The following is a 12,545-nucleotide window of genomic DNA, read 5'->3' as shown; positions in this document are numbered from 1 at the left end:
CCAGTTGGAGATGAGCCTCCAGCAACAGCCGGCAGTATCAGAGAGCAACCATCTTTAGCCATGGGAGCCTCACACCATGCCTGCTTGCTCAACTCTGCACAGTAGCAAAAAGGAGCAGAGGTGGGCAACTGGGAAAAGATGACTGGGCGCCCAGATGCTTGCCTTCAGACCACCTACATTCCGTTCCCCTTCCATGTTCGGGGGCAAGGTTCTTGCAACTCTGTTTCTTTTTTCCATACCATTTAAAACAATAAGCACAGAGCCAGCCACAGTGGTGCAAGTCTGTAATTCCAGCAAGCAAGGCAGGAGGATGGAGAGTTTAAAGCAAAGGCAGCCTAGACTCTATAAGGAGATCCTGTCTCAATCAATCAATGAAATTAGTAAACGCCGTTCTTATCTCTTATGCTAAGATGGAGTTCTGTGAGCCCCAACAAGGGTCGTGTTTGCTTTCTGGGACTCAGGTGTCCCACCTGTGAAGTAATGGGATACCTGTTAGCTTCTAAACGGTCACTCTCCACAGCTTTTCTGTTTTTCCCCAAGCTGACTGACAGTTCCTCTAGCAATGATCCTGTCACTGGTTATGAACTTTTGACTTTTTCTTTCTCTAATGGAGAGAGGCATCCTCTATAGGTATGACTGCCTTGACTCAGGAGATGCTGAGGCGGGCCTATCTATGGCAGGAAGATGACGAAGCCATAGCCTGAGCTGCGGCTGCCCTGGGTTGGTGTCTCAGCCCTGCAGCTCCTCAGCCAGGAGTCTCCCTCTCCTCACTCAGCTGACTCCTCCTCGTCTACCACAAGACCATGACCGCTCTAGTTCCCAAAGAAGTAAACAAAGCTCCCTGTACACAGGCACACAGTCATCGCTACTCAGCCACTGCTTCCAACACCCCTGAAGGACAGCCCTTGCTCCATTAGCCATGGATCAAACTCCTCAAGCAACTCTGGAGTGGATATATTTCTGACCTCACTGGGGATGAAGAGCTGAAAGGAACCTGGGGTGAGCCCCTGCATCCATGACCCTGGAAAGTAACCTTCCAAGCCAGAGTTCACATACTCCAGAGAGGATGCTTCAACCATAAACTTAAGTCTTTGTGGTCAATTGGGAATGTTCTAGCACCCATACCATGCCAATGGACTCTGGAGGCCTGGGCCTCACAGCAACTGTTGGTCATAAAGTTGCTGTGTTGGAACTCTTAAGGCTAGCTCACTGCTACTGGAACACCACAGACTGCAGCCCTGCTCTAAATCCTTTGGGGAGAGCCCAGGACCTAGGGCATCTCTGTTTTTAAATACTATTTAATTAGTGTGTGTGTGTGTGTGTGTGTGTGTGTGTGTGTGTGTGTGTGTGCCATCCAAGGGCAAGCAAGTGCCCTTGAAGACCAGAAGAGGGCATTGGATTCCCTGGAGTTACAGGCAGTTGGGAACCACCTAGTGTAGGTGCTGGGAATTGAACCCACATCCTCTGCAAGAGCAGCAAGTGCTCTCAGCTCATGAACCATCTCTCCAGCCCCTCATCTGCTTTTAAAACTGCATGAGTGCACCCAGATCATGAGCTGACACTTAGATTATATAGAAAACATGTCTTGCCATTGCAGGGGACTTATCTGAAACGACATACCATCTCCACTAAGTTTCCTCGGAGACAGCTAGGGCACCTGTCTACCTGTCCAGGTGGGAGACAAGGACAGATACAACTCAACAAAGACACCATGCCCGGTCTGCCTGTCACACTCCCATTTAACACACTGGTGGACGATAACCCAAGGATGGGAGAGGAAGGGAGGAAAAGAGACCCAGAAATTCCAACCCACCTCCAAAGAGCAGCTTAAGTCAGAACCCATTCATCTCCCACAGGCCCGTGTTTAAGGGTCATATAGAGGTTAACGAGGAGCCTGGAATTTGAAGATGTAAATAGTCTCTCTCTACAGCATCCCAACCGTGGGAGTGTTTGTAAAACTTCGCCCTGTTTGAAAGCACCCAATTCAGCCCACCCCCTCCAGGGGAGGGCACACTTACCCAGTGGCTTGTACTGGTCACGAGGAGACAGCCGAGAATAGGGGGGTGGCGGTGATTCTGGAAGACAGGATACAGCATGTCACACCTGGTGTTCCACGTGCTTTTAACTATTAGTTTCCTCAAATAATAACCTCTGACCCCAGGAAGTTTTCCATGCCTTCCACCGTCTCTGCTGCTCCCTCGGGCTCTGCCCCTACTTGCGCCACCTATGTTTTGTGAGCTCCAGAGAGTTCCCTCACCTCTCTAAGACGATTTCCTCAACTATAAAACAGGGGTGATAATCATAGACCTCTTGGTTTTGCCAGAAGGGCAAAAGATAGCATGTGCGAAATGCTTAGCACAGCTTTTGGTCACATCCCATAAACAGTATCTTTATTATCGTTACAACTAGGAAAACACCCGTGCAGTAGTCAGCACCCGGGCTGCCAGATCATATACAGGAGGCTCAGCTCTGTTTGCATTTGGGCTAAACACCGAGTATGGTCTCTTGGTCTAAGCACAGGCCTTAGAATAGCTGGGATATACTTAAGCTGAAATTTTGTGTTGCTTGTTTGAAAGGAAAACTGAATGGGCAATCCTAAATTTTTATTTGCAAAGCTCAACAAGCCAGCTCAGAGTTCAGAAGGCCCACACACGGAAACATGGTTGGGGAGGAAGAGGGGGGCAGGGAAGAGAGCTGGTTAGACAGACTTAGTATGGAAAGAAGCTGCTGCCAAGATTAAGGATCTGAGTTCGATCCCCAGAACCCACATGGTAGAAGGGGAGGACAGACGGCCTCAAGTTGTCCTCTTATCTTCACAAGTATTTCATGCCACGCATGCGTCCCCACTACATACATGATAGCAACAATAAATTTGAAAAATTATTTCATCCACACGAGAACCCCCATTCCTGGGTGTGGGGTGACAGCAGGGTTACTGGGGCCCTGGATCCATTCCTGTTCTAAGCCAGTTCCTTCCAGACCCCGGCCTCAGTCTCTCCTTTTGTCACAGCCAGGGGTGGGTCCCAGTCTTGCAGCTCAGACTCCTGATTCCTGATTGTCTACAGTGTTTTCCTTTGGGCTGCCTTTCATTTGCCTAAAATACTCCTCCTTCAAAACATATACTTTGCCTTCAGAGGAGTTTCTTAGGCTCTGCTTTACCGGGAAGTAACAATTTGCTAAACTAAGTAACAATCTGGGTGAATGAAATGACCCTCCATTTTCTGTAAATGAAACTGAACCCCATCAGATCTCAAGCTAAAACAAACTCCACAGTAATAAAGGGGTAATAACTATTATTAGGTGGGTATCAGGAATGACACAGGGTTAATGAGTGTTTTCGCAATTATAATAAGGCACCTTTAGTTTCAGGAGCATTAGCTATGTGTGCTCCATACACCCAAAGGAGGCTCCCCTCTCCTACCAACCTGTCCTCTGCAGCCAGAGTGGCTTCCCCAAAGTCAAGGCTGAGTCTAGAGCAGGGACTGTCTGTGGACGGAGGCCAGAGGACAGGTCAAATATGGCAAAACCGCTGGAGACCTGAACATTTACTCTGTGCCAGATACTTCGAAATTTCTGTATTGCTTCAAATTCTTTTTCTTTTTAAAGATTTACTTATTTATTTCATGTGCCTTGGTGTTTTGCCTGCATGCATGTCTGTGGGAGGCCAGCAGAAGCCCTGGGAACTGGAGTCACAGACACTTTGTGGGCTGCCATGTGGTGCTGGGAATTGAATCTGGGTCCTCTGGAAGAGCAGCCAGTGCTCTTAACTGATGGGCCGTCTCTCCGGCCCCATCTCTAATTCTTACAGACCTCAGGAACACGATGGTTAGTCATGCTCATCACACACCTGTTTCAATTTAATCTTTTCTCAGGGATTAAAAAGTAAACACAAGATGGTATCCACATTCCCGTTTTGCAGATGGGCAAACTGACTGGCTCCTGCCACCAAAGACAATCACCGCAGAGCTGGGATTTGGGCCCAGGCCTGACTTTGGCCTCACTGGGCCCTCTGCACTCAGTGTTCTTTTAATGTTTCCAGGCAAAGACAAAAGAGTGGGAGAAAGGATCTGAGAGTCTAAGGGACCTACCAGTGACCTCAAACCGGACACAGGGAGGAAGACTATACACTTTGAGTTAGAGTTCGAATTCATCCTCAGCCCCAGAGGCCAGACCTGAGAGAGGTCCAGTAGGCCAGCATGGACAGGTCTGGAGCTCCGTGGGAGAGGGGACTGAGTCTGGGGAGTGGAAGTGACTCCCTGGGAAACTGGCTGTGGAGCCAGAACCAGAGCCATGTCTGGTGCCCACCCTCTGTTACAACCCCTGAAACCCAGGGCATGGCTAGACATCTGCCCTCACACTGGTCTCCAGCAACAGAAGTAGTAGCTAGAGTGTAATGAGCAACTGTTACCAATCCCAACCTTCCCCACCCAATACCTCTTTCTCTGAGTTATTTTATACAGTATCTCATTTAGCCCAGGCTGGCCCTGACCCTGAACTACTAATCCTCTTGTCTCTACCTCCTGAACACACTGCAGGCATATCCCTGGCCATCCCTGGGTTCCTTAGAGGGACTCTAAAATGCTCATCCTGTTTCCCCTTCTGAAGTACCCACCACCCACAGTCACACCTGGGGAGAGGTTCCTAGCATCGTCAGTGAGACAGAAAGAAAACAGATGTCAGGACTGCAGACATGCAGCCAGAGAAAGACAGCTAAGCTTCTGGAAGGGACTTAGTCTAACCACAGATCCTTCTAGAAAGTAAAAAGTATAAGACTTACGGTAGCCAGCCCAGAATACAGAGCTTTAGCATGTCAAAGGTCAAAAGCTGTGGGAGGCTTGGCCAAACTCAACCCCCCTTTTATTTTGGCTCTGAAACAAGGTCTCAATGCATAGCTCAAGCTAGCCTCAAACACATCAGGCATCCTCCTGCCTCTGCCTCCTGTGCACTGGGATTGGGATGACAGGCCTGCACCACCAAGGAAGCTCTCACCTCCTTTGTTATTGATAAGGCACCTCACTTCCAGTCGGTAAAGGACTGCCCAAGGCCATGCTGGAAGGCAGCTACGAAAGTCATCCCTGTCACTGTTAGAAACCAACACCAGATAATCTTAAATGAGGATGGGGAGAAGCGGACTCAAAGATCACAAGACTCACCCTTTTAAAGTATACAGTCTAGTTATTTGGGGGTAAATTCAAAGAGTTGCATGACCGGGGGCTGGAGAGATGGCTCAGAGGTTAAGAGCATTGCCTGCTCTACCAAAGGTCCTGAGTTCAATTCCCAGCAACCACATGGTGGCTCACAACCATCTGTAATGGGGTTTGGTGCCCTCTTCTGGCCAGCAGGCATACACACAGACAGAATATTGTATACATAATAAATAAATAAATATTTTTTTAAAAAAAAGAGTTGCATGACCATCACCATGATATAACCATAGGAGATCTTCAGCATTACAGAAACAAAAAACCCCACCTATCCTCATTAGCAGTCACTTCCTATATTCCAACCCTAAACCCCAGGTAACCACTAATCTACCCTTTGTCTCTACGGATTTGCCTAGTTTGGAAGTCTCATGTTCATAAGATCATACACTATATGGCCTTTTGTGTCTGTTTCTTTTGTTCAGCACAGTGTTCTCCAGGCCCATCCATGCCTTGGCATGTGTGAGCACTTCACCCTTTTTTACGGCTGGATGGTATTCTATTGTGCGGTTCCATCACACTTTGTCTATCCATTCACCGCTAATGGACATTTGGGTTGGTTCCACATTTCGCTGTTATGAATGATGTGCTGTGAACAATACCAATAATTCTTACCTGTCGTTCCCTCTCCCCTGTTACACAGCCTCCAGGATTTAGGAGAATGGACCCATAGGACAATTTTCAGGCAGGCTAGGTGAGCCCTCCTCTGGGTAAGACACAGGATCAGAGAGAATCTTCAAGTTGACCCCTAGCTCTCCACCCACTGTCTAGCCCTTGTTAAGAGTTAGGCTGATTAACCAGGCAGTGGTAGTGTGCACCTTTAATCCCAGCACCTGGGAGACAGAGGCAGGTGGATCTCAGTGCCATCGAGGACAGCATGGTCTACAGAAATAGTTCCAGGACAGCTAGGGCTGTTACTCGGAGCAACCCTGTCTCAAAAAACCAAAATAAATAAATAAGATTTATGTTGATTTGGAAATTTACACACTGTAAACTCTAATGGAGCCTTTCCAGTCTCTGCAGGATCCTCTGAGAGAACTAACTGGTCATGATCAAGAGAAAAAGATAAAGACATCAGAAACTCCAAGCCCCTCAGACCTCCAGCACCGAGGCATGGACTAGAATAATCTCCCCCTAACTTCCTCCAAAAATTGAGTAGTCAGCCAGGAGCCAACAGCGCAGTCCAGCCCCCCTCTGATCAGCCCTCAGGGGGCTACCTAGCCTTCTGGGATCTAGACCTTCATCTCAGGCCAGAAGGAAGCTCACAGCCTCCCTCGGAGCCTGGCGGGAGTTTCCATGTGACATTACTTTCCACCCATCTTTGTAGGGCAGCTTTGCTGTAGGACAAGCCCACATGCTTGCCTGGGCCTCCGACTTTTTTCCCCTCCCAAGAAATGACAGGCAGGCGGGCGTGGAGGGGGCCTTCTGGGTGCCTGTTTTCTTCTTCCCTCAGAACCTAAAGGCTCCAACCCCAAGCCTCAGGATCGGGAGGACAGAAAAGGAGCTGCTGGCGCTTTAAGGCCGAAGAAGCCTAACTGCCCAGATTCCCCCAGCAGCCAGATAAACAGCGCAGCCGGCTGGCGCCAGCAAGAGGCAAACTGGGCATTATCACTGCTTCCTCACCTCCAAGAGAGGAGCGGGGAGCCGACAGACAGGCCGAGGGGCCGCGAGGGGGCGGGGTGGGGCCGGGAAGCCCAACTTGAAATTGATCTCATTTCAAAGGGATAATGCCAGGCCAAATAAAAGGAAAAACTTTCTGGCCCATTCTAATTCCTCCAGGCCTGGCCTGGGAACCCTGTGTTTTCCTAGGCAGCCTCCTCCAGCCCTTTAGAAGTTCTCTCTCTCTTTCCCGGGCACAATTTGGATAATAGTAATTTACTGAATATAATTACAGAAAGAAAAAAAAAGTAGGGAAGCAAAGAGCAGGAGATTCATTCCAGAGTTAATGGATACTTGCAGGAGAAAGGAACTCTATAAACAGGTCAGAGCTGTGATTAAGGTATTTCTCCACATTTCCGTCCACATAGGCACCCACCAAGCTTCAGCGCTGCCTTTTGCCCTAAACAGAAAGGCCCAGGAAAGACAGCTCCCAGAGGCCCCAGACTGTCACGCACTGAGCCTGGTACTCGGGGCAAGGCCTCTGTGCAGGACACCAGTTTCTAAGACAAAACCCAGGGGGCCTAGAACCTGCCTGGAACCTCTTCACCTCAGTTCTGGCTAACCCAGAACTTTACAGATGGGAGGAGGCCAGGGCCATCAACTTCCCAGGCTCAGAACAGAAGGGGGACCATACTTCCCACGTGTCTTCACGCTGGGAATCCTTGAGGGTGGAGGCCGGGCGCGAATGACTGGTGCTGGGTGTTCCCATGCACTTTACTCTAGTTGTGTGCGCGAACAGACAGTCTGTCTGTCTGCCTGCCTGCTTGCCCCATGCCCCAGCCCTCTTCCCTGAGCTGGAAAGTTGGGAGGAGCGGTCTCCTTATCAGGACGCGCTCGGCTGAACCCCTGCTATGTGCCCGCCCATTTCGAGGAGCCAGGCTGGCGGCCAGCCCCGGGGGCGGAGTGCGCAGCAAAGGGCTTCCCCAGTCCCCAGTCTCAGGGAAAGCAAGAGGGTCAACCGGGCTTACTGGAAACTCTTGCTTCTTTCCCACAACCACAGTCCTCAAAGGTACCCCCAGCTGGATGACTAGAGCCCTCCCTAGGTTCGGGTTAGCAGAGGTAGGGAACAGATTCATCTTGCATGCCCCCCACACCCCCGACCAGGGGAAGGTGCCTCATGGGGATAGTCGGGAATTATTAGGTTCCAATACTAAGTACATTTGAAAACGTCTCTAGAGCCTTCCCACACATACGCACTCATCCAAGGTCACTGTACAGAGCCTAGGTCCCTATTCTGTAGTTCATCAGGCCCCTCTCAACTTCCCCCTGGCCAAGCAGGGCCAATTTTTAGGGCAAAGAGTAGGAACTAAGTGGGGTTCGATCCTAAGGCCTCCTGCTTTTTGCTCCTCCTTATCCGGTCCACCCACCTGAGCTAGCCCTCCTTAGGTCCACCCCCTCCTCTAAGGCTGCTCCAGGTTAAAGGCGTGGCACTCCCAGAGGTGATCCAGTTACAGGCACACCCACAGCCCTCCTGGTGGCTCAGACCACTGACCTAGCCCCACCCCCTCACCTCCTTCCCACTTTTTCCCACCTCCCAGGAGGATTTCTTGACAGCATGAATCTCTCAATCTCTCAATCTCTCTCTCTCTCTCTCTCTCTCTCTCTCTCTCTCTCTCTCTCTCTCCCCTCCCCCTCCGCCGGCTCCCCCCCCCACACACACACAAAGTACCTGATACAGTGTAAAGGCTCAGTAAACTTGTTAATACTTCGATTTGGCCACAGGGGGAAGAAATCCATTAGGTATGGCCTTAAGGAAGAGTATAGTGAGCCCCACCATCCATCTCCTACTAGGAAAAAAACTGAGAGGAGGCAATACCAGCACAAATAGGGTCCTTCCCCCAGAGATAGAAACTGCAGTTTCCTCCAGGGGAAGCTGTCAGTTAGCCTCCAGGCACAGAAAGCCACGACTACCCAAAGTCTCTACACTGAGCCTGGAAGGACAGACCATGAGGGACACACGTCAGGAATCACAATAACAGGAGGGCCACTTTCTTTCTCTTCATGCCACTAGGCCCTCATCTATACACAGGGGAGAAGCCAAGCTTCCTGAACTCATGTTTTCTTTCCACACTGAGTCAGGAAGACCTGAGAACTGACCAGAGCCGGTAACTATCTGTCCCATTCTCCCCAGCAAAAACTCCGATGCCTTGAATGTGTTCAACTATACCTAAAATGAGTGTTTCTCATGGTACAAAAAAAGTGTATGTGTGTGTGTATGTGTGTGTGAGTGTGAGTGTGTGTGTGTGTGTAAGCTCCAGGCCCATCAGGGGCCTTCATCTGTCCTCACCTCTGCTCCTGCACCTGAGCCTGCCTAGGTAAGCAAGGGTGTGTGTAAGATCCCAGGAGAACAAAGGGGCTAGTAACAAAAGAGCTAGAAGCCTCTGACTCATGCGTTAGGACCCTCAACTCTAGAGGGAAGCTGAAAGCAAGAATTACAAGCGCTATGACGATGAAGGAGCCTGGCGTTCTACCCCCAAAGGATGTTGGAAGCAAGAGAGACTGCCCTGCAGAATCTGGGCTCAGAGCATAGAAAGGGACAAGTAAAACATTTTGCAAACACTTTTCACGCAAGGCACGATTTGCCCGCAAACAATTTCACAGTCATATCTACCTAGATGCAGCTAAGCACGGACGGGGTATGGGAATACGCACACAAATGCTAGAAGCTGGCAACCAACTGGGGTGAATCCCTAAACGGGAGATGTCGCCTACTCCTTTGGCCTCTCCATGGCTTGCTATCCCGTTTCACAAAGCTGCAATCTTCTTTAAGTCCCAGAAGCTGGATATAGAAAACCCGAACATGCCCTTTTCTAAATTTGCTGGCGCTACAAGTGAAGTTACCATTTGAAGTTGCAGACACCTACCCCTCAGCTTTCCTCAACCCACTGCAGGCTCCCAGTACCAGGGAGTATCCCGAGAGCATCCACAAAGAGGTGGCCACAGAAAAGGATCAGAAGATGAAGGCGTAGGTCGAGGCGACCCCGTGCGCGCGCGCTCACCTGGCCCGCAGAGCCGGCTGAAGTGGTAGGGGTTGCAACACACCGTGGGCCCGTCAGCGGCGGCGGCGAAGCTGTGGCAGCCGCACAGGGGTTTCAGCTCCACTGCGTGCTGCAGGTCTGGCCAGCGAAAGAGGCGGCCGAGCAGCAGCTGCGGTGGCGCGGGCTGGCCGCCCAGATGGAGATCCGCGCGCGGCACCAGCACACAACCGCCCGGCACGCCGCCGCGGGACTCCACCGCCTCCAGCAGTGTGTCCAGCGAACGCTCCTTGAGTCGCTTGAGCAGCGAGTACGTGACCGTCTTGAGCTCCTGCTCCAGAAGCAGCAGCCTCGAGCGGGCTTCACGACTCCGAGGCCCGCCACCCTCCTCAGGCTCCAGAGACTGCCCGGCTTGGGGATCGCCGGCGTCCCGGGGCGCGCCCGCAGCGTCCCGCTCGGAGAAGAGACAGCAAGTCACCGTCTCGCAGTCACTCTCAGGCAGCCAGCTCGGGCCTCCAGGCTCCGCCACATCCAGCAGGGAGCCCTCAGCTCCGACCCCCGGCTCCGATACCGGCCTCGGGGGACCCCCAGTGCGCCGGCGCCTGCCCGCGATTGGGGCGCCTCGCGGTCCCACCGCGTCCCGGGGCCGCCGCGGGGCTACCGAGCGGACTTCAGAGCGGCCGCAGCCTCCGCCCTCTCGTGCCCGCGGGGCAGGCTCAGCTCGGCTGCCCAGGCTCCCATCCTCGTCGCCACCACCGCCGCCGCCGCCGCTGCCTTCCTCCCGATCAGGGACCACACGACTTCGCCAAAGTCGCCGCACCAGCCCCGAGCGTTTAGACCTGAACATACGATATCCTTTGGCGCCTGGGGTGGTGGGAGGGGAGGCGGTCTCCGGTTACTAGGGGTCCGTTCCCTCAACGAGGCGCCGGCTGCGCGGGCCGCAGCCCCACATGAAGCTCTGCCGCGGGGCGCCGTGCAGACCGCGCACAGCCTGTCGTCGAAGGGGCACCGCAGGGCTGCAACATGAGGGAGCTCGCTCCGGGCCGGGCCGGGGACACGCGCGCGCCGAGCCGCAGTCCGCGCGGGACCAGCGGGCTACATGGACCGCGGTGGGCCGGGACTGCTCAACTCCAGCCGCCCTGGAGTCTTAGGGGATTCGCGGGCGAAGCGATGCTAGAAACACCCCGCATGGGCCGGCGAGCCTTCAAAAGTTGCGCGGCTGGTACACGAGCACAAAGCGCTTGCGTCGTACCCCCAAATGTGTCTGCACAACTCTGCCTTCAAGAGCCAAGTGCTGCGCTGCATGGACTTTCCCTGCAGGATCCGAAACTCAGGCTTGTGGATAACTCCCAGATCCCTGCAATGAAATAAAGTAAAATAAAAATAAAAGCAAAGCAAGAAAAAGATCCCAAACAAAACCCCAAATGCTTGGATTTGCACGCACGAAAAGCAACTCCGTCTCAGGTCCCGGGAGCTCGGTGCACTTGGGGCAAATCTCTCCTGAACGCGAGTGTCAACACATGAGTGGAAGCCGTAAAAAAATCCCAAGAGCTGCTAGGAATCCTTAATTAAAAATGCAATCCACCGAGGCAGAGGTCGCAGCCCGCCCCACGCTGCGCTGGGTCGCTCCGGGCGCCGCGGCTGCCGAGGTCGCCCCCCCTCCCCCCTCCACCAAAGTGCCTCCCGGTGGCCCCGCGGTCCCAGCGAGGTTTGGCAAGGAAGCGCCCGGCGGCTCTTTCTCTGGGCTCAGCTCCCTCGCTCGCTCCCCCGCTCGGCGCCCTCTCTCTTTTTTGTTCTCCTCAAACGCACACTGAGGGCCCCCGGAGGAGCGCCGCGGAGTCATTGGCTGCCTCCCATCATATGCCAGTCTAGACACTTTGGCGGCTCCGCGGCGCTGATTGTTGCGCAAACAAGGTTTCAAGTTTCTTAACTCTTAAAGGAGAACACGTCCCATTGCTGAGCCCGAGGCTCCGAGGGGGCTGGTTCCCGGGGCGGGACGAACCCAGGCCCCCGCCCCTCTCCCGCCCCAGCACCCCCGCCCCGAGGCTTACAGCGCCCGCGACTCGCTCTCTAGCTCACGTCGCGCCTTGGGCATGGATACGAGCGATCCCGCACACGCGTAAGCAAACACACACACACCCTGCTACCCAGCTCTGTTCGGTGAACCCACAGCGACCCGGACTCCAAGGAGGCCCTTTGCCTCTCCCTGGCTTGTGCACAAACTTGCAAACACTCATTGCACTTTAGAGTCAGTCCAAACCCCCAGCCTCAGCGCGGGCTAATAAAAATGGGCGTGTGTGCGCGTCTTCCTGCCCTGCGTCTCTGGGGAACTAGGAGGGCGGCCGAGAAGTTGGGGTAGCGGGATCTTCTGTGACCCACTACCTCCTCCTCAGAACTAGGGGTCTCACTACAGGCTACACGGGGGCAGAGAACACTTAGACCGATGGAGCTCCAGGATAGCCGGAGGTGGGGACTTGGACTGGGTGGGGTAGAGGCGGGAGTGCGCTTGCTCTTGGAAGTCTCCTTTCGGTCGCCTAGGCTATCCCGCCAGGCTGCCTGGCGTACCAGGGCCCCCTCAAGGCCCGGCGCTTCCTTTTCCCATCTTGGATTTACTTTCTGCCCCTTCGAGAGGGATGTGGATGAAGGGGCGTGCTTTCCCCAGCTATGTTCCACTATGAAAACAGGGGCAAGTTGGGGGACAGACTTGCGG

General features: G+C 53.2%; 1 protein-coding gene across 3 annotated transcripts in view; it reads right to left on the bottom strand.

The window, feature by feature from the left end:
• Positions 1-12,291, bottom strand: part of Smad6 (SMAD family member 6) — a 71,987-nt gene extending 59,696 nt beyond the window's left edge. The window contains exons 1-3 of one of the 3 annotated variants that reach the window (XM_075965547.1): positions 12,218-12,291; positions 9,860-11,192; positions 2,019-2,075 (exon numbers count right to left, since the gene is read on the bottom strand). In XM_075965547.1, coding sequence (XP_075821662.1) covers positions 2,019-2,075; positions 9,860-10,682 — 880 coding nt within the window. In that variant the 5' untranslated portion in view covers positions 10,683-11,192; positions 12,218-12,291. The other 2 variants (XM_075965546.1, XM_075965545.1) reach the window with 2 other exon arrangements.
• Positions 12,292-12,545: the final 254 nt, after the last annotated feature.

The sequence above is a fragment of the Microtus pennsylvanicus genome, chromosome 3, assembly GCF_037038515.1.
Source record: "Microtus pennsylvanicus isolate mMicPen1 chromosome 3, mMicPen1.hap1, whole genome shotgun sequence".
Classification (NCBI taxonomy): domain Eukaryota; kingdom Metazoa; phylum Chordata; class Mammalia; order Rodentia; family Cricetidae; genus Microtus; species Microtus pennsylvanicus.
Note: the sequence above shows the minus strand (reverse complement) of the source record. Positions and strands in the feature narration are given on the sequence as shown.